The 20972-nt window shown below is 43.7% G+C and overlaps 1 protein-coding gene across 3 annotated transcripts in view; it reads right to left on the reverse strand.

Annotated features, from left to right (window-relative positions):
* TNFAIP8 (TNF alpha induced protein 8) overlaps positions 1-20972 on the reverse strand; it is a 106550-nt gene that overhangs the window by 54043 nt on the left and 31535 nt on the right. The window contains exon 1 of one of the 3 annotated variants that reach the window (XM_081132256.1): positions 4686-4802. The exons of 1 other annotated variant lie outside the window; for it this stretch is intronic. Coding sequence is in view for 1 of the 2 variants with exons in the window: in XM_081132254.1 (XP_080988380.1) it covers positions 1164-1176 (13 nt within the window). In the remaining variant the exon portion in view is untranslated. Of the gene's footprint in view, positions 1-1163; positions 1545-4685; positions 4803-20972 lie in introns of those variants that run through there. One more of the 3 variants, XM_081132254.1, reaches the window with a different exon arrangement.

Consider the following 20972-nt stretch of genomic DNA (forward strand, 5'->3'; position numbering starts at 1 on the left):
CTGCATAACAGAAGAAGTCATGGCTCTAGGAAATAAGAGCATTAGCTGCCAAGCATTCAGTTAATGAGTCAAGAAACTAGATACATTAATGCCCACCTCTGTCCTCCCAGGTTTAGTTCCTTCCTAGCATTCAATTTAAGCTCCAGAAAGTTTTTTTGAGTAGAAAAATTCTAGATACACTTCAAAAAATATTATACATAAGCATGAAAAAAATTTCTATAAATACCCATATAACTTTAAGGACTATTTAAAAGCACTCTCACCCGGCCAGGCATGGCTCAGTGGTTGAGCGTCGGCTGCAGGTCCAGGAGATCGTGGTTCAATTCCCGGTCAGGACACATGCCCAGGTTGCCGGCCTGATCCCCAGTTGGGGGCATGCAGGAGGCAGCCGATCAATGACTCTCTCATCATTGATGTTTCTATCTCTCTCTCTCCCTCTCCCTCCCTCTCTCTGAAATCAATAAAGATATATTTTTTTAAAATAAAAAATAAATAAAAGCACTCTATTTCAATCCTCAAAAACTTTTCCAATTCACCTTAAAAATAGCATTAAGTCTACTCGTAGAAGCATTAAATATGGCTGAAAACAAGCAAAAAGTATACTTTTTAAGTACAAAAGAGATTATCTATAGGATAAAATTGGTAATGGCGGTTAGAGGAAATGGTAGCAGGAATATTCTGACAAACATCTACACAATGGGAGAGCAGAAATAAAAACCCTTTAGTTTGCAGGCCATCCTATGGCGTTACCGCTACTACCAGACCACTGGCAACCGAGATGTCTTAAGAGTTAATAAACTCATGGAAATTGTAAAAAAGAAGAAACCTTAAGTGAAAAAGTGACCCAATCTTTTCAGAGTCCCTTTTTCTGAAACATTTCAAGCTTTCATTTGTCTACAAATGAAACTGTCTACATGCAAATTTTGGATGCCATTTTTTCCACCCACAAGAGTGAAACTTCCCTCAGCTTAATACCAGTTCTCCGCACCCAGAGTCACAGCAAAAGAAAAGCCGTGATTTGTTGAACACAATCACTTTAAAGCCACGGCCAAAAGTCATTCCCTCGTACACAGCGACACCAGGTTACTCAGTCCTCTGAACTCTCCACCAGGTTTCTACGTGGCTGTGACATCCAAGTTAGCGTGAGGGCAGTTTTAACTCACCGAGTCTCAGCATGTCCTCCCTGTGTCAATCAGGATAGCTTCACAGAGTCTTGGGAGAGTCACACCGACAGGAGGGACGTACACAGCCACCCTGTCGTATCCTATGGCATCTGTATCACCTTCAGGAAGAGTCGGTCCTCTGAGAATAATTCAGAAGAACCTATACCGTCCCTTAGAAAAATCCACCATGAGCTTACCAAACAGATGCACACAAGACACTGGTCAACAACAGTCACTTTAAAAGTTGTCCTGCTTGTTATTCTGGGAGCTGGGTTTCGTCACCTGTAGTGGAATACATTCGGTAGCCTTTAATTGTGAATCCAGAGAGGTCTCCACATCCCAGTGAGGATGGGCTGGTTGCTTCCTGCACTTGCTACCTGTAAACTACGGCTACACGGGAACACGGGGATTACCTGTGATAGGCGAACAGGAGGTATTTTCAAAATCAAGCAGAAACAGGAAGTCTAACGTTTCAACATGCCAGAAAACAGAAGTACATACTTCAAAAAAAAAAAGGGAGCAGCCCCAATCATAGATACCTGGACAAAAGAAAATCAAAAAACACCTCATTCCAACCTGGCCAGTATAAACATGAATGCCTATTAATAGTAAGTACTGCTTGGAGGTGTTCTTGTTCTCAGAACTAGTCAACAGAGTTTGGGCGGTGTTGCTCCTTAAAATCTTTAGTCTTTTGAAGAGAATATAAGGTTTTTATAAAAAACGTACATGGGACTATATGCAGACACACACAATACACACAAAACAAACACACAGATATAAGCACAGACGCTATCGAACAGTCCTTTAGGAGCTTATTTATCTACCGGCGCTCTGACAGTCATCACCACCCACAGAGCCTTCCCTTCTCCATCCCACCACGAAGATTCGGCCAGTCCTACCTGGCATGCTCCAAGTGCACCGCCTCCCTGAAGCCTTTTTATGAGTGTCCCCACCAACTATGTAGCACTTCAGTGTCCTCCTTTAACCCCCTGGCATCTCCCTAGAGCTTTCTTGGTAACACTTTGTGGGCGCCTAATCACAACTGTCCTTATATTACCTGTGGAGACTTATTCATCTTACCTCTACTACCTGGTTAGCCTACATTATCCTGCGACTAACTCATAATGGTTTTGAAGTTTATACCTTAGAAATCTTCCTTTTGCACCCTTTGTGTTATCGCCCCAAATTTTCACTGGCCCCTTAATGTTATGAATTCATCAGGGACTAAGGGTCAAAGAAGGTGCCAAGAGAACCCTCCTCCTGTAAGTGCAGGTTTCTGAAGCACGAGGATTTCCCAAACCCTGACTCAGCGGCAAGTCCAAGGGTAAGTTACAATGTGCAAAGAGCAGAAAGGCTACATCTAAGCAGAAGGCCTGGTCTCTCACATTTCCTTAAAATGTGGCCCCAGAGGTAGCTGCATGGTTAGGTGGCTACCAGGAACCACTCTGTCCACTACCGATAGGAGCGGAAGGAGCAGCACAGTGCGGCTGTGGGGAGGGCCGGCTGGAGGAAGAGTGGTGCAGCATCACATAAAAACAACTAACGAGCAACACATCTGGAGGCGCTACAAATCAGCAGGGGACGTTTTCTCAAGACACCCCTCCCTCTTCTTGTGTCCTTGAGACCAGAATGCCCATGTCTTACAGGCTTAGATTTATTCAAAGTCTGCTGTTTTAAGAAACCTCAGCAGTTATAATTATGTATTCTGGCCATGCTACTTCATTTGGGAAGAAAGAAGAATCATAGGGGCTAAAGGTCAGGGAGATTTGTGGAGCCATCAAAACTCACAAAATAGCCTTATGTAAAAAAAAATATCTCTCTTCGGTTACCTTTGTAGATATGAATACAGCTCTCCTATGCATCCCCAGGACTTGCAAATTAGGACACTCTCAGTAGATGCAAGGATCAGCAGGTGTGGTGGCCCAGTGCAGGGGCATCCCTCATGCCCTGAGCAGGGAAGGGAGAGGAGGCAGCAGGGACTTCCAGCTCTAGAAACCCTGCGTGGTGGCCCAGTGACCGAGAAATCTGCCCAGAGCCAGCTTTGTTAGGGCAACGTGTGCTCAGGAATACATGTGGCTCTCCACCTTTTTCTGGTGAGCACAGCTCTGCAGCTGAAGCAGGGTGCCCCAGCCTCCCACCCCTGGGAGTACAACTGGCATTGCCTGTGATGGAGGCACCCAGAGCTTCTCAGTGATACTGAATGAGCCTTTGTTAGGGAAGTCTGGATCCATCTCATCTGATATCTTTCCCACCTATCGGCAACCAGGTGACTGACGCTGGCTATTAGAAAACCAGATCCTCCTCTTTCATGAGCATGCATTATCTAGGCATCTTCAAGCAAGGCACTATCACTTAAATCATTTCACTGTCCCCACACCCAGCGAAAGTCGGTGGCAATCCCAATTTCCAAAGGGACTGGCAGAGCGAAAGAGGTTAAGCAGCACATTCAACAGGGCTCTGTCAGATGAGGCAGGGCTGGAAAAAGAAGCCATGAGACCTAGGCCCTCCCCTCCCAGAACAATCTCCACAACACACACACTCTCTCTCTGGCCTAGTTTCATCGACTGCTTATTACATACCCCGAGAAAAATACTTCCTTTATAGCCACCCACATCCTTATCAGCAGCACAGTCAACAAAATCACCACAAGAATAATGAAATGTGCCTGCGTGAGAAAGATATCTTCGTCTGTTTATTTCATCAGACCCTATAGCCTCAGAGACAGAACCGGAAAGGTCTACAAAACACCTTGACCTTCCTGCTCTGGCCATTCCCAAGAGGCTCCCTGGTCCCTAGGGCCAGACAGGGTGGCTGCCAAGAGTAGTGGTGTGTTTTTTCTGTTCAAACTCCAAGCATCCTCCCCCGCCCCCCCATTCCCCATCGATTCTCTCTAGACCCTTCTGCATTCTCAGCCACCTTCACTCTTTTACCTGCCTCCCTAAAACCATGGGCCCACCTGAGCCTCGTCCTTGATTCATCTTTTCTTTGCCCCTCTCCTCTTCTTCAAGGAATATAAGCAGTTATTGGTGAAGTGGGGAAAAAGACAGGCTGGGGGGAAATCATCCCAGGAGACCACCTGAGATCGGCAAGGTGCTCCAGGAGCATTTTACAGATTATCACAGAGATGACGACGGTCAGACTTACCCTCTCTCACCCAAGGAGGCTTCACATTGGCAGAAAAGTGCGTGGTTCATGCCTACACAAGGGCAGGGAAATCCCACTGGCTGAGCACCTGCTGGATGCCAGGCAGCACGCATGATGCTCTCCCTATGTTCACTCAGGCCTCACTGAAACGCTGGAAGGTAGGCTCTATTATACTTTGGTTACAGGTGAGGAAACTGAGCTCCATAAAGTTAATATACTTGTTCAGTGCAGTGCCAGGATATGAACGCAGGTATGTCTTACTCCCAATCTGTTGGCTTTTTTCTCTTCATATCGTACCATAAACATGTCCTTGGTTTACCAGCAGAAAGCACAAATATGGAACTGTCCGGAAAATAAAAAGGACACCTGGAAACCCACCTTTCAAGGCCAGGCAGAGCAGTGAGTTAAACAGTGTGAGCAGAGCTGCTGGGGGCCAGTGCTGGCGTCAAAGGCAGGGCTGGGGTGGAGACTTCTCAAGTGGGCCATCATTTCAGCTGTCGTTCATGGCCTCCCCACATTCGGGCTGCATGTAAAATAAGTGTGGGAAGGCAGACCTTTCCGCCAGATAGTATGTGTTTCTATGTTTTAAGTATAAATTTTATGAAATGTTACTCAGAAACAATCAAACACCCAACTGGCATAACTCAGCAGGTTGAGCATCGACCTATGATCCAGGAGATTGCAGTTCGATTCCCGGTCAGGGCACATGCCCAGGTTGCTGGCTTGATCCCTGGTGGGAGTTGTGCAGGAGGCAGCCGATCAATGACTCTCTCATCATTGATGTTTCTATCTCTCTCTCTCCCTCTCCCTCCCTCTCTCTGAAATCAATAAAGATATATTAAAAAACAACAACACCACAACAACAAACAAACAAAAATACTGTCTCTTTTCTCTCTTACAATCACCTAACTTCAGCATATTGGCAAGACCTCTGATATCATCTAACCTCATTTCACAAGGAGAAAGAGGCACCCAAAGAGGCCGAAGGCAAGCCCAGAAATCACACCGTGGGCTGCTCAGCACGCAGCTGCAGCGAGAGCCAGGTGTCAGGACTCCAGAATGAGTGTGTATGTCTGTCTTCTATGATGCGGGCTCAAATCTCTCTTCACACTTACACCACCGATGAAAACACCAAATCAGCATTTCCAAGCAGAGAGACACTGGACCTCTGCTGCAATAAATATGCTGGCGCTGGCCTGAGGTGTATTTTCTCCTGACCTGAGTATAAACAGCGTCTTGACATTTTATAGCATTCTTCCATCGCAGACCTTCATGTGAAATTGAACATGATCCCTAGTAATAAAATATTAAACTAATTAAACTCCCAATTTGCCAAGAAAAACTCTCCAATTCAGAGTAAATGTCTCTATAAATTTCTAGAATTTCTAGTTAACACGCAACATATGCTATTTCCCAGGCCGAATTCCTCACCCTCCCTCCATGGCCAAACCTGGCCGTTTTTCTCTGTTTTGAACTCTCTGGATTCCATCACCACCCTGTCATCCTGTCATCACCAATTCTCTTGGTCTGGATGGTCACTCATTCCCTAAGCTCTGCTGTCTTCTAATCTGTGCTTCTCCTGTTCTCATTTCCATTTGGATTCTGCTAAACTCTTTGCTTAAAAGGTAGTCGAAGGTGGTTTCTGGCAAAGACAGCTTTCCAGAGTGCCAGCAAAGCAGTTCTACTCTCCATTCCCTCTTCAGGGGACAGAGAGTTTTGTCATTTTGTCATTTTATTGACATGGTTATTTTCAAACTTAAATTTTAAAAAGTAATTTCCAGAAACGTTTCAATTTCAAGAGCAATAAAAAAAATTATACTGTGTCTTGAGGAAAGTTTCTCTTTGGCGCCCCTCTCCCCCAGGAAAAACACAGCAATTCTGTCCATTTGCAGGAGAAGGTCAATGTGCCACCTCCTTCTGCATCTTACCCATTTGTCCCCAGAGCCCCCACACTCCTGCACCCAGCAATCAGCACCTGTCCTCCACCCCATCCTCCTCAGCCTAATGACTGAACAAATTCACCTCACAACAAGCTGACATCAAACAATCTCCTTCTACATGCAGGGGAGCAGATACCACCAGCAAACCACCTCTGGTACCCTGGAGAGGCATCAGAGCCCTGTATTCCCTCCTACAGAGGAGGAGGGGGCCACAGGAGCCCACAGCCCCTGCCCTGGTGTATATTTCTGTCTATCTCTATCTTCTCAAGGCCCTTCAGGACAAAGGAGGGCACATGGGCTAGTTTAATCTAGAAAATGCTCACTAACAGAGCAACGGGGCAGGCTAAAACTAAATTTATACACTTCCTTACCCCCAAACAGCCTCTCTTCTGGGCTCCAGATCTCACCTTCCCATCAGTCATACAGACTTGACACCTCAGTGTCATCATGAACTTGGTGGCTCTCCCCACCAGCCACCAAGTAGTCATGTTTCCCCACCTCTGCGATGCCCCATCTGCCTTTCCCTTGTTCCAGCCCCATCCTCTGGCCCATCCTTCCTGCTCCTTTCACTTAGTTGCCCTCATGGCACATCTTCCCAAAGCACATCACCATCTGTGTCTAGAATTGAGTTTAAAAAGTGCTTTCCAGTCCTCACTTCCCTATGTCACTTGGATGAGGAATGTGCAATATTTCCCAACTGCTCAGAGCAGCCCTGCCCGCTCGCTTCTGGGCCTCTGCTCACCCGGTAGCCTTGGCCTCCCAGGTCCTTCCCACCACTATCAGCTACAAAACACTGCCAGTCGCCCAGCAGGTGTGGCTCAGTGGTTGAGTGTCGACCCATGAACCAGGAGGTCATGGTTCAATTCCAGGTCAGGGCACATGCTTGGGCTGCAGGCTCAATCCCCAGTATGGGGTGTGCAGGAGGCAACTGGTCAATGACTCTCATCATTGATGTTTCTATCCCTCTCTTCCTTCCTCTCTCTGAAATCAATTTAAAATAAATAAATAAATTTTAGAAAAACACACAACACACGGCCAGTCTCCTCAGGCTTAGCTCCTATGAGGCCTTTCATGGCCCTGTAGCCAGAAGCCAGCTCCCACTCCTCTGTCTCCCTCTCACTTGGAAGCCTTCTTACAGCATTCAGCACGCTTTGCTCCGAGGAGCAGCAATCACTATTCACATCTCATTATCCCCATTATACTGCACATTCCTAGGTGAGGGGTGAGTTCACTCATTCGACAAAACCAGCCTGCATCTATCCAGTATCCAGCACACGTGAGGCACTACCTTACATGCTGGAGACACAGCAGGAAATAAAATGCATGCGGTCTCCTGTCTCACAAAACTGACATTCCTGGAGAAGAAGATGGCAGACAAGTAACACATCAATAAATACAGGGCAGATTGTGAGAGCTGCCAGGATGGGAAGGAACAGGGGGCTCTGATGGAGAGCACTCCGGCAGAGGTGGCATCGGAGGTGTACGCCAGAGCCAGAGGAAGAGCAGGGCTCCAGCCCCAAGAAGGAAAGCTTGACACACTCCAGGGGAAGGAGCAGAAAAAGGGTCGGTGTGGCTGCAGGGTTGGAAGCGCCGGGAAGAAGGGTGTGAGAAGGAATTGGGAGTTAGGCAAACACCAGAATAGGTAAGGGCCACATAGGACATGGTAAGACGTTTATATTATATGGTGGGAATGTAAAGCAGGTAATATGTCTGAAAGGCAAAGTGTTAATAAAGATCAAAACCTTAAAACTCCACATGCTCTTTGAACCGCTTCCAGGAATACATCTAATGAAACAGAGACAAGTGTGGACAGCTGTAGTTCAAGAGAGCTGTGTGTTGTTATGCCAACGGTGGAAACAAAACAGCCCAACTATCCAAATGGGAGGTTGGTTAAGTGAATTAAGGCACATCTATCTAGTGGCATGTAATACAGCCTTTAAAAATGATCTTGTGGCGCAATTAATAACATGAGAACTCTTCACAAAGGCCACAAAGCAATACATAAAAGCAAAGAAATTATATTAAGTGGTATGTAATTTTTATAGAGGAAAAACTACAGGCACGCAGATAAAAGCCTGTTGTGATATAGTCACAACACTTGTGTTTTTTTTTCTGGGTGGTGAAATTAAGGAATACCTTTTCTTCCCATTTGGGGGAGAGGCAAATTATAGTTGATAAATATACTATATATACTTTTGTAACAAGAAAAAAGGTTTTAAAAACTCTGTGTCACAAGTGTGTATGTCTCATGAGATCACAAAAATAAATCGAGGCTGCTGATCAAGAGATGGATGGCCAGGGCAACCTTCTGTCTTTTTAGGGACTGTTCAAAGCCAAACAGAAAAACAAGCCGTAAAAACTCCCTGGAACTGAGGGCAGGAAGTGTGTCATTCCTTTCTTGCTTACCCTTCTGACTCAGCACTGACTGTTAGCCCCTCTGATCCCTGTTCCGAGGGAGTTAGAGATAGGAGCTCTGGGAGGAGGGAGACTTGGACACCTCACCCAGAATCTCCCAGCCCTGGGGGAAAGTGTAAAATTCTGACCTGATCTTAGGCAAAAAAAACCTTTCCCCATTCTTCTTTAGATTCATTACAATGGAGACCAACAGTCCCACTTCAATTAGTACAGGTTAAACTTGATTAATTTCTTGTCTATTTCTTTTAAATAAGATCTGCTGCTCAAGACCCAAACACGCTCTTGTGTTCAAGCCGACTTCCCAAACAGGTCTGAGAATTTCGTAAACAGTTCGGGCGAGCCACAACAGGTCTCAGGCATTTGGATCCTGGCTTACACATGCCCACATTGAAAAAGTTCACCGTGGAGGCCCATTCGGCTGATCTGCCTCCCGGCTCCACTGGGTCACTACGGTGGTTTGGTCCCAAGTCCTGTTTGGCAGCCTCCTAAGCTCACAAATCAAAGGCTATTCAAAGAGCACAAATTGAAAGTGATTTGCCAGCAGAATCCCACATACTTCTTTTAGTTCTGTTTTTAACAATCCCCTGGAAACTACAGAGCTGACAAAAGCATATACACTGGACCAAACAGCAAAACAGAAATTTTTTACTTTGGAAGCCTTTAAAATTTTAAGGCATTTTAAATCAGAATTTGAGGACATTGATTTACAATCCAGGGCCACTGCCTTCCCACATTTATTCAACAAATATTTACTGAGGCCTTACTGTGCCCAGTGGTAGCCCCCCTAGGATGAATAAACAAGGGAGTTGAAGGAGATATGTGATATAATGGGACGGTGGGGTGGGGGCATGAAGTGAGGGAGGCAGATAATTCCAAGAAACTCAAGGAAACATCTGCATATAGAAAATGGGAGCATACGGACTTGCACTGAGCAGTCCAGGGAGGACTGCAAGGTGTCCATCCAGCAGTCACTAAACTGCTGGATGCTGCTCTACTTCTTCCCCACCCTCGATATTTCTGGGGTCATCTGTGAGCAGGCAGGGGCCAAACGGGAGGCAGCAGAGTAAGAAACTAGGTTCTGAGATTAGCTTAGCAGCAGACCCTGGCTATGGCAGCATGGTCCTGCTGGAAAAGGGACCAAGGGCCACAGAAGTGACAAAATGCAAGGTTCTGGGATTAGGCCTCAAGGAGTGGCACTCTGTTACTCAGCCAAAAGTATTTATTGGTCATCTATGATGTATGGCATTGTTTACAGGACAGGGGATAGAGCATTGACGAAGTTCCAATAAAGCAGCCAGGAAAACAGGATGCCAAAGAGAAATAAATGCCATGGGAGGCTGGGTGGGAATACACCAGAAGAAAATGGAGCATTTTGGAGGGGTCTTTTACTGGGGTGACATCTGAGCTAAAGGTTGAAAAGAGTGAGGGAGAGAGCCAAGGAACATGCTGGGGGAAGGGCCTTCCAGGTAGAGGGAAGGGTGAGTGCAAAGACTCTGAGGCAGGAACAAGGTTGGAAAGTTTCAGGAACAGCAAGGCAGTCGGTGTGGCTTAATAGGAGTGGGGAAAGCTGGAGGTGTGAGAGATGAGGTTGGAGAGTTGGGCTGAGGCCACGTCCAGGGGGTCCTGAGCTCATGGTAAGAAAGGTGGACTTTATTCATTGTGATGGGAAGGCACAGGAGGGTTTAAAGCCAGGGAATGACATGGTCTGATGTGTTTTATAAGAGCACTCTGACTCCATGAGGAGAAGCGGTGAGGGGGACAGTCAGGAGCCCAGGGGAGGTCAACGGGCTGTTGAGAAGAGCGATGGTGGCAGTAGAAGTGGTGAGATTTAAGATACACATATTTGGAAGGACAATGGACGAGACCTGCTGTTGGATTAGCTGTGGAGTGCCAAGGAAATGAGGACTCAAGATGCCACCTAGGCTTTCAGCCTGAGAACTATCCGTATAAACGTGTAGACTGAGAAAAGCATACCCAGGGGAGAAGCAGGCTGGGAGGGTGAGGTAGAAATCGAGATGCCTATTCCTACAGGAAATGTAAAATAGACAACAGAACAGTCAAGTCTGGAGCTTGGAAAAGACGTGTTACAAACTTTTATTTGGGAGTCATTTGCTAGTATTTGGTATGTATTTCTTGGGCCTAGATGAAATCACCTGGAATGTCACTCCTGGCTGTTCTGGCCATCATTGTTCTGGCTACCATGGCCAGAAGAACACTTAAGGAACTAACAGTAAAGGTAGAAAAAGATCCCTATTGTACAGGACAAGGCCCGACAAGCTAGCCCAGTAATTACCGCTCCCCCTGAGTTCCTATAGAAAAACAAAACAAACCAGTCACACTCCGGGCAAGCATAACCCCATTACTCATTGTAAGACATTGTGTTTAAATCATCCCTTTTATGTTACTAAAGGTCCCCCCCTTGTTTCATGTTACAAAAGCTGACAACCTAACAAATTATCAAATTATCAGAAGCCCCTTTACCGTAGTTGCCTTTGTAGTTACTGAGTATAAAATGTGGGAAAACTGAGGGTCGGGGCTGCAGTTCGGCTCTCACATGGGTGAGACGCTGCAACTGTAGCCGCTGGCAGCTAATAAAGGCTCCAAAAATCCAAACACAAACTCTGGTGGTCGTCTGTCACGGGTCACCCCAGAACACTGGCTACACATCAGTATGCCCAGATAACAAACAAAGTTTAAAAACTTTAATTAATCGAATTAATTAAACTCGAATTAAGACCCAGACTTTTTTTTTAACAGCCCAAGCCAGGTGAAGATCCACTGCTCAGAGTGCAGAGGAGAAAGGTCAGGACTGGGCCCTGGGGCACGTCAGTAGCACAAGCAGTGGAAAGAGCTGTGGACGTGGGGGGAAGCGGGTGTGATGCCTGGAAGCCAAGTAAAGTGTGTTAAGAAAAGGGAAGGACAAACCCAGTGGAACGCTGCTGAACCGAGCGAGGTAAGGAGGGAGGAGCACGCCGCTTGTTAAGCCGGAGGTCTCTGGCTTGCACAGAAACGGTTTGGGAGTGGAGGGATGAGGGAGGGCGGCGAGCCAGGGACACCGCAGGCAGAGACAACTCCTCTGGGGAGTTCCTCCAGGACCGAGGGGAGAGAAGCTGGGCTACAGCTGGAATCAGATTGAGGAATTTTGTTTCTCATTTGCTTTTTAAGCCAGGTAGTAAAAAGGCTGTTTTGATGCTGATGAGGATGTTCCTATACCGGGAAAGACACCGATGTTGTGATAGAGGGGATATAATTGTCAGAGGTCTTGCAGAGGCTGGAGAGAAAAAGCCATTGGGGACCCTGAACTAATGAATCTGAAATTCCCTTCAAATGCCAGGTATCTTCATTTTTCATTTTTCAGGGGATATGATATGTCCTAGAAATCACAGAGTGGCTAGACTGGAATGCAACTTAGTCCAATGTCCAGTTCAATGTCCAATGTCCATATAATCTAACGTTTTCAACCTTTTTCATCTCATGGCACACATAAGCTAATTACTAAAATTCTGTGGCACACCAGAATATATATATATATTTTTTTTCCAATCTGACGAAAAAAATAGGTATAATTTTAATTCATTCATGCCAGACGGCTATTGTTGTGTTGGCTGTTGTCATTTCTTAATTTGACAATCTAAGGCAAAAGAGGTCAGTGGTCCTAATTAAGTCGTCAGGTATGCATGTTTAAAAAATTCTTGCAGCACACCAGCTAAAAATCACTGATCTAATCCAACATCTACTTCCAGTCCACTGTGGGAATCCTGTGTCCAATCTGTTCACGGTCCTCCTGACAACACGGGAAGAGAATTCCTACACCTCTTCGCTTCCTCCAGGCTCTCCCCCTCCCCAGCCCATGTTTATAATCTCTTCGGACACTCCTTGAACTGAGCCAGAATCTTTTTTCCTATATTTCAACTCACTGGCTCTGGTTCTGTGCCTTCAAGATACACAGAACGTATGTAATCCCTCTTCTACGTCTTTCAGACATTTGGAAAACTGTTAACTCTTGCCCCGCCCCGTTATTCCAGGACTCCCTAAACCAAATGGGTTCTTTTTACACGTATGGACCAACAGGTCCCGATTCTAGGAAATATCTAGACAGGGGCCAACAATTCACCTAGCTGTTCTTTAGTAATGATGAAGGTGTAAAAAAGCATTCTGGAATAAAGTTACACCAATATATATACACATAACCCCGGTTTCCAAGAAACCAGAACGCTTCCAGTTTATTTCCACTTCAAAGTTCATACTTGGCCCATTCAATCCTTAAGCACTAACTGAATTCTTTTCTTCCTCATCTCGTCACCCAATCGCAAAAGAGAACAATCCCCCCATCCCAACACACACACACACACACACACACCACATATGCACACTCAGACTGCAAGGAGATATCTGATCATTCGTTATTAAGCACACCTTGTAATGGTTCTCATGACAATCAGATTTTTAGGAAAGGGCCTCTACACCGTAAACTTGGATTAATTTTCTGCAAGCTTCATACAACAAAACTCCAAAGTCACAAGAAAAACCTGAATGTTCACATATCCAAAGAAAATTATTTTTAAGTGCAATTATAAATTAAATTAAAAGCACAGCTACAAAAACCAGTTTAGACTAAAATTACAGTATCCCCTGGATTATGGGATCATTGCTAAAACTCAATGAAGAAACAAGATATGTTATTCCAACACAGAAGTTTGGAGTGTTCATGCCAAATATTACATGAGCTGTTATTCATCTAGTCTTAATTTAAAACATTCCAACCACTAGGTGTAAAAGGCACCCAGCAATCAAGAGTATTGGCTTAGTGCCTCAAACCACACACTAAAAGAGGCTCAAACCATTTTTAAAGCTATTACAGCAATTAAGACAAAATGCACATAGTAGGCCCTGAAAAGTTTACTGAATAAATTCCATTATATTGGAGTCTAGGGGCTCATGCAATAGCAAAAAAAAAAGGGAGAAGAAAATGAAAAAGAACTGTTATAGGCATAACCCCAGATTCATATACACAAATTTAATTCTAGTATGAAAGGTTGATGTAGAGCATTAAAAGTACCACTTGAAATCCCTTAAAATCCCTTTAAATGGACACATTTTTAAAAAACGGAATTGGCAATCAACCACCTGCATCAGATCGATGAATTCAGAGCCACTTCGAAAGCTGTAACTACCCACTTTCATCAGTTTTTGGAAACATAAACAGCTTTGAATATATTTAACATGTTACATTATATTTATATTTAATATTACAATTCACCACCTTGATTAAACACTTTAAATTTGACAGTGTACATAGGAAAAAGACAAGTTATTTGCAGCAAAGATCTTTTATGTGTGTCCCACTGGAAAACTGGGTGAAGGGGGATAATGTTCATAACAGTAATTATACAATATAATAAATATAGGTTACAGTTAACCTGCTATAAAAGTATTTCTGAACATCCCAAAATTAGAAAATTGTACCGTGCTAAAATGAAAAATGCCTTTCCTAGCCTCCTCTTATCCAATCAAAAGAAGAAAAAGAACTCTCTATAGCACATAAAATCTGATTTCTTACAGCCCATGTAGAACACTTTCAAATGGTTCACTCCCTAATTTTAGGAAACTTTATATAAAAAAATAAGCAAGTCAAAAGCTTGATTTTAAATTATTTATCTTGGCTAATTTCTATGGGTTTAATTTTCCTAACTTTAGTCTTCTTCCAAGCCATTCAAGTGCAATAAACTTATGGAACCACAGGAAGAGATCCTGCCCAAAAAAATCAGAGCTAGGAGGTGCACCAGCTGCAAGGACAGGCTAGGACCACCGTGAGGGCAGGACGGAGGAGACTCAAGGGGTAGAGGCATTTGCTGAGCCAACTCCCTCTCATCTTGCTGGGAGGTCAGTAATGTAAACTTCTACATGCTATGCTTTCCTCACAGTGGGCATCTACATTGCTCTGACGTATCACATTCCTTAAGCCTGATTATTCTAGAACATTGTTTTTCCACCTAGTACTATAGACATTTTGAGCCCAATAATTATATTTGTTATGGCAAAGCTGTCCTGTGCACGGTCGGTTGTTCAACATCTCTGGCTTCTACCCACTAGATGCCAGTAGCACACCACTCACCTGGTTGTGACAACCAAAAATGTCTCCAGATACTGTGAAATGTCCCCTGGTGGGTGGAGGAGGAACCAAACTGCCACAGGTTGAGAGCCACTGTTCTAGAACACTGGTACTAGGCTACACATTGGAAGCACCTGAGGAGTTAAAAAATACTGATTCCAAGTCTCACCCCCCAGAGATTTTGATTTAATTCATTTGGGCTAGGTTTTTGAAGCCAGAAGATTCTATGTGTAGCAAGTGTGAGATTCTCTTCCCTGGAGTGTATCAATGATGTCAAGTAAATCATTGAATCAATATAACACAACACAAGACGACATTGTATTCCCCCAAATTAGAGAATTCCTTACCTTAGTATTGGAATCTACATGATTACAGTAAACAGAAAAAAAGCAGAGGGCACAGAGGAAGGTGAGCTGTAGCTCTGATCTGCGAACTTCTTTTTCTCCTTTAGGGAGGACAGGAGCTAAAGCATAAAGATTTACTTGAATCTTAACACTGTATCCTAACATACTGCACGGTTTGGGATATTTAGAAACCAAGCTTCACAGAGAGGAAACACAGCAGTCTTTCTTCACGGGTGAAAACGCCAGCTCTACAATGAAGAGCTACCGTCTCTTTAATGAGTGCCGCGAAACTAGCCTTGGACAAATGCTGAGTTCATTAAAAACAATGAACAAACAAACAATCTATGGGCTGGGAAGATACCCAGAGAGCCCACATGGGAAGAGAAATCAAGCCCTTCCTGGGGGGTACATCCTCACTGTAGATGACATTACCAGGGACCCACCTGGAGCTGACAGCAAAGCTTGACACCTGTGTAAAAGCTCCATGGCCGTGAGCAGCCGACATTCGTCCCTCCTGCCCGTTACACCTTGGCGTCCCCTGCCAGCTTCCTCAGTCTGTTCACCAACACGGGACTTAGTTCCAGTTTTTGCAGACAATGACCCTTAGGTGCTAGTCTCTGGCTATGGCTTCCCCACCAACCACGGGCCAGCCTACTGGTTATGCTAAGAGACTAACAGCCATTTCTTCAATTAGGAAAAAAGCAAGTCGACACACACACACGCATTCACACATGACAGAGATGCTTCTCCTCGCTCAGGAACATTAGCAATCAGCAACTTGTACTAAGCTGTGGGATGCACACAGTGTTTTGCTAAGCGCCACGTACGCCTTCTCTCACTGGTTCCTGATAGCACCGTAAAGGAGATGCATTAGTGTCCCCGTTTGAAAGACAAGGTTATTGAGGTTCAGGCACTTTATGATACTTATCCAAGGCAAAGCCAGAACTTAGACCCATTTCTCTCTGGCACCAAAGTCCATGCTATTAACCATCATGAAATGCTGCCTCCCTCGTTCTGGAGAATCCACATCAGTGACTTGAACTCCACCAACTGTGAATGTTTCAAGTTCTCACTGATTTGGGTTCAAAATGATAGGTTAGGAGAAAATTTCCCAGACATAGAGAGTGTGCATGACATGCAGATTTAGTTCCAGACACACCATGAAGACTACAGGGCACTCAGAACCTGCCCCAAGTTAACCCTGGAGGTCAGATTGGATTTCTCGCACTCACTGTGCTTTTCTGGCTCACTCTTCTTTCCAGTCTCACCCTTGGATTTGCAAGTGCCTCTGAGCTGGCTCATCCCAGCTCACTTAATTGCAACCCGTCTTGCACACAGATGTCAAATCTTCTTTCAGTGTCCCTCTTCTGCTCAAAAATCTGCAAGTTCCGTCTTTCTGATGGACCTGATTCTTCTGCACAATTCTGAAGACTCCTTTCACTCAGATCCTAAACTAACCATCTAGTGCTCTCCTTACTATTTCCCACTATAAAACCTCAAATTCTGGTCTGACCAATTTCCCCTGTCTTCCACAAACACTGCTCACACCAACCTCTGTGACCTGGCTCTGAGAGTCCCGTTCTCCATGTCTGGATCAATACCCACCTCCCTCAATTTTAGTCCTTTATTGCATTCATTTATTATATATATACATAAATGCATATATATGCATATACACACACTTATATTAAAAAATAAGTCTAAGGCATAACTAGCCTACTGAGACGCTCTGATCATTGGGTCTGGGGCGCTCTCCTTCCTCCCCAAAATTTTATTAAGTTGTGCCAAGACTAGTAAGTACAAGAATAAAGTTCCCTGTACTTCTAGAGTCTTCCTTCTCCTGGCTTTTTATAGCCAGACCGATACACACCCATTTCAAATGAGCTTAGTAAATGCTACGTACTATATCTAGCACCCCTCTCAAATCAAAATGAGAGGTCCTGAGTACACAGTGCCGCTTTACTTGACTTAACCTAGCATTTGTCAAAGAAACTCATTTGAGGGAGAGACAGAGAAACATCCTATAGATGATGGGAAAAGTTATTTTACCAGTAGTTTGAAAGTTCCCAGAGCACACGGACTATTTTTATGAGCATTTATTCAGTCCACAGCTATTACTGAATCATTCTATCAGACAGACCCCGTCCCACCTGCTGGAGATTCACAGGTGAACAAAACAGACACAAGGCATTCTTAACCACCTGCTGCATTGCCTCTGTATATTGTATGCTAATTGCATTTGAAGAAACTACGCTGTCTACAGTGTGGGGAACTAACTTAATTTTGTTCTTGACTTTAATCCCAGGCTTCACACACAAATGCTTAGCACACAGTAAGCACTCAAATATTTGTTGAATAAATAAATCAGTCAATGCCACAGAATTTAGCACTTAGTTTACAAGCTAAGCTAGATGCATGAAAATGTTTCATGGGTTTGAGCCTTGTCTCCCCAGGCAGACCATGTGACTTTTTAAGCACAAGGACCATGTTGTGTTTATAACAATGTACCAACTACAACCACTCACCTTAAGGTTGCTTCATAAAACACAATCTCAGAATTTAAAAGAAGCATATAACCCAGCCGGTGTGGCTCAGCATTTGAGCATCGACCTAGGATCCAGGAGATTGCAGTTTGACTCCGGTCAGGGTACATGCCTGGGTTGCAGGCTCGATCCCCAGCAGGGGGTGTGCAGGAGGCAGTTGATCAATGACTCTCATCATTGAAGTTTCTCTCTCTCTCTCTCCCCTTCTCTCTGAAATCAATAAAGAAATAAATAAATAAAAAAGAAACATACATATCTCTGCAGATGACATGAGCTTATATACAGAAAACGCTGAAGACTCCACCAAAAAATTGTTAGAACTAATAAATAAATTCAGTAGATTTACAGAATATGAAATCAACATACAAAAATCAGTTGCATTTCTGTATACTAACAAGGAATTATCTGATAAATAAAGAAAAACCCATTTAAATATTATCAACAACAATAATATATTTAGGAATAAATTTAACCAAGGAGGTGAAGGATCTATATACTGAAAACTAGAAGACACTTATGAAAGAAATAGAAGAAGACACAAATAAATGGAAGGATATTGTATGTTCAGTGGATTGAGAGAATTAACATTGTTAAATGTCCATATTACCCAAAGCCATCTATAGATTCCATGTAATCCCTATCAAGATTCCAATGCCATTTTTTACAGAAATAGAAAAACAAAATCCCAAACTTCATATGAAACTACCAAGCAATTCTAAGAAAACAAAGCCGGAAGCATCATACTTCCAGATTTCAAACTATATGAAAAAGCTATAGTAATCAAAATGTATGATACTGGCATGAAAACAGACACATAAACAACTGGAACAGAATTGAGGGCCCAGAAATAAAACCCTGCATATACAGTCAACTAATATTTGACAAGGGAGTCAAGAATACTTGAAAGGGAAAAGATACTCTCTTCAATAAATGGTACAGGGAAAACTGGATATTCACATGCAAAAAAGAAACAAAATCGGTCCCTATTTTACACCAATGACAAAAATTAAATCAAATGGATTAAATACTTAAATGTAAGACTTGAAACCATACAATTCCTGGAAGAAAACAGAGGGGGAAAAGCTCCTTGACATTGGTCTTGGCAATGATTTTAAGGATATGACACCAGAAGCACAAATAACAAAAGCAAAAATTAAAAAAGCAAATTATGTCCAACTAAAACACTCTGCAAGCAAAAGAAATGATCAGCAAAATGAAAAAGCAATCTATGGAATGGGAGAAAACATTTGCAAAACGTCTGTCTTACCACAGATTGATATCCAAACGATGTAGGGAACTCACACAACTCAATGGCGCAAAAAAAAATAAATAAATAAATCTGAGTAAAAATAGGCAAAGAAATTGAACAGACGTTTTCTAAATAAGATATTTAAATGGCCAACAGGTACAAGAAATGTGCTCAACATCTCTGATCACTAGGGAATGCAAATCACAACCACATGCCATATCACCTCACACCTCTTACCCCCAATCTCCCTCTTCCAAAGTTTACATGCCAAATAAGCATGCCTGCCCCTAGCCCCACTGTCTTCCCTCTTACTTAAACAGGATCACACTATACATGCTATTTTGGAATTTAATAATGTAATAACATCTTTTGAAGTCAATATATAGTTCTCTTTTCTTTCTGTCATGGTTCAACACTAGCCCATCATGGGGCAGTTCCCCAACTAAGTTAACCTGAGTTAAACTAGGGTTGCTTAAGTTGGATGATCATTTAGGTTGTTTACAGTTTTGCTTTCTTTTTCAATTGCATATAATACTGCATTGGCTATCCTAAAAATATATCTGAGTACATACATTCTTGCATGTGTCCAATTATTACCCAAGAATAAATTCCTAGAAGTGGAATGGCTGGGTTAAAAGGTATATGTGTTTCAAATTTTAATACATAAGTTGACAGTTTGCAATCTTATCAGTAGTGTTTGAGATTGAGAATGCCTCTGTTTGCCCACTTCTCTCCAACCCTGGGCCTTATCAAACTCTGCTTATCAGATAATAGCATGAAAAAAATGATATCCCTTCAAAGCACACAGACCTGGTACTGCTCCGTAGTTACCTAACATCTTCCCTCTGCTAAACATAATGCCTACGTTCCCACTGAAAATGTTCCAAAGAAGAATCCCACGTATACTGATTCTGATTTATAATTACAAGGTTATTAGCTAGTGCTGCAATAGTCCCTATCATGACACTACATTTATTTTGCACAACAAAAAGAGCCCAGAAAAAAAGGTGAAATAGAAAGGATGCAGAAGAAAGACAATTCAGAGAGGGGAGGGATGGTTCTTGAAGGGTATGGTGGAAACCAGATGAAGAAACACTTTGCCTTGAAGAAGCCAGTTCCAGACTTTGCAATCGCCCCGGAGAAACAACAGAAGTAACATTCTGCTGAACCTCAAAAGAACCACAGAGTTCTGTGGATATTTTATTCCTCTGCTTAACACCCAAACCCCACAATCCAGAGCTCTGTTCCTCCTTCCTGAGTGAACATCCATAAGGTCCCTTCATCAGCACTTCATACCAATTTTACTCCACTTTTGCTAATCACCTTATTTCCCCATATAAAAGAGTTCATTCATTAGGTTCCTAATTTTCATTTTACCTTTCAAAATTCATGTTGCCATCTTGTTCCCTTTAAAATAAACACCAAATAAAGCTAGGAATAGTTACGCCTTTGGAGTATAAAGTTTTTGTTGAAAAACACTTGGGTGGATCGTGGAGAACAGAGAAGGGGGAGGAAAGGAGCAGAAAGGGAAGGGGAAACCCCTATTTCCATCAGCCTGAAAGGCTAGGCATCGGCCCTGAGCAGGCTTGGTTCTCTCCCCCTCCAAGTTTTCTGAGACCCTCCTTCCCTCCACTGTGGAAAGCTGTCCCATAATCCTCTAGGGGCAACTGCCTTGGCCTACAGCCTTGGCCTTTCCCAGCAGTGTCCCCTGCTGGAGTTAATGTCCTGGGGGGAGGTTCAACCTGTGAGTGAGCACAGGGGTTCCTCTCCTCTGAGCCCTCCAGGGAGGGCCCCACAGACTTTCCAGTCTTCCTGAGGTGCCTACCAGAGAGGACCAGTCCCACTGCCCCCTGGCGGCATTCTATGTGTAGGTGGCACTGAAGAGTAACACCTATTGCCTATGTCTGCAAAGGCATCTGAGTTCTGAGAGATATAACCACCCGCGGTACAGTTAGTGACTTCTGTTGCTCTGAAATCCATCTCATTAGACAAGAAAATCTCTCCCACAAAAGAAATCACAGACTAACAGAGGAAGGGAAAGAACAGCCACTTGCAGAGTCCC

Source organism: Miniopterus schreibersii (genome assembly GCF_964146895.1).
Source record: "Miniopterus schreibersii genome assembly, chromosome: 3".
Classification (NCBI taxonomy): Eukaryota; Metazoa; Chordata; class Mammalia; order Chiroptera; family Miniopteridae; genus Miniopterus; species Miniopterus schreibersii.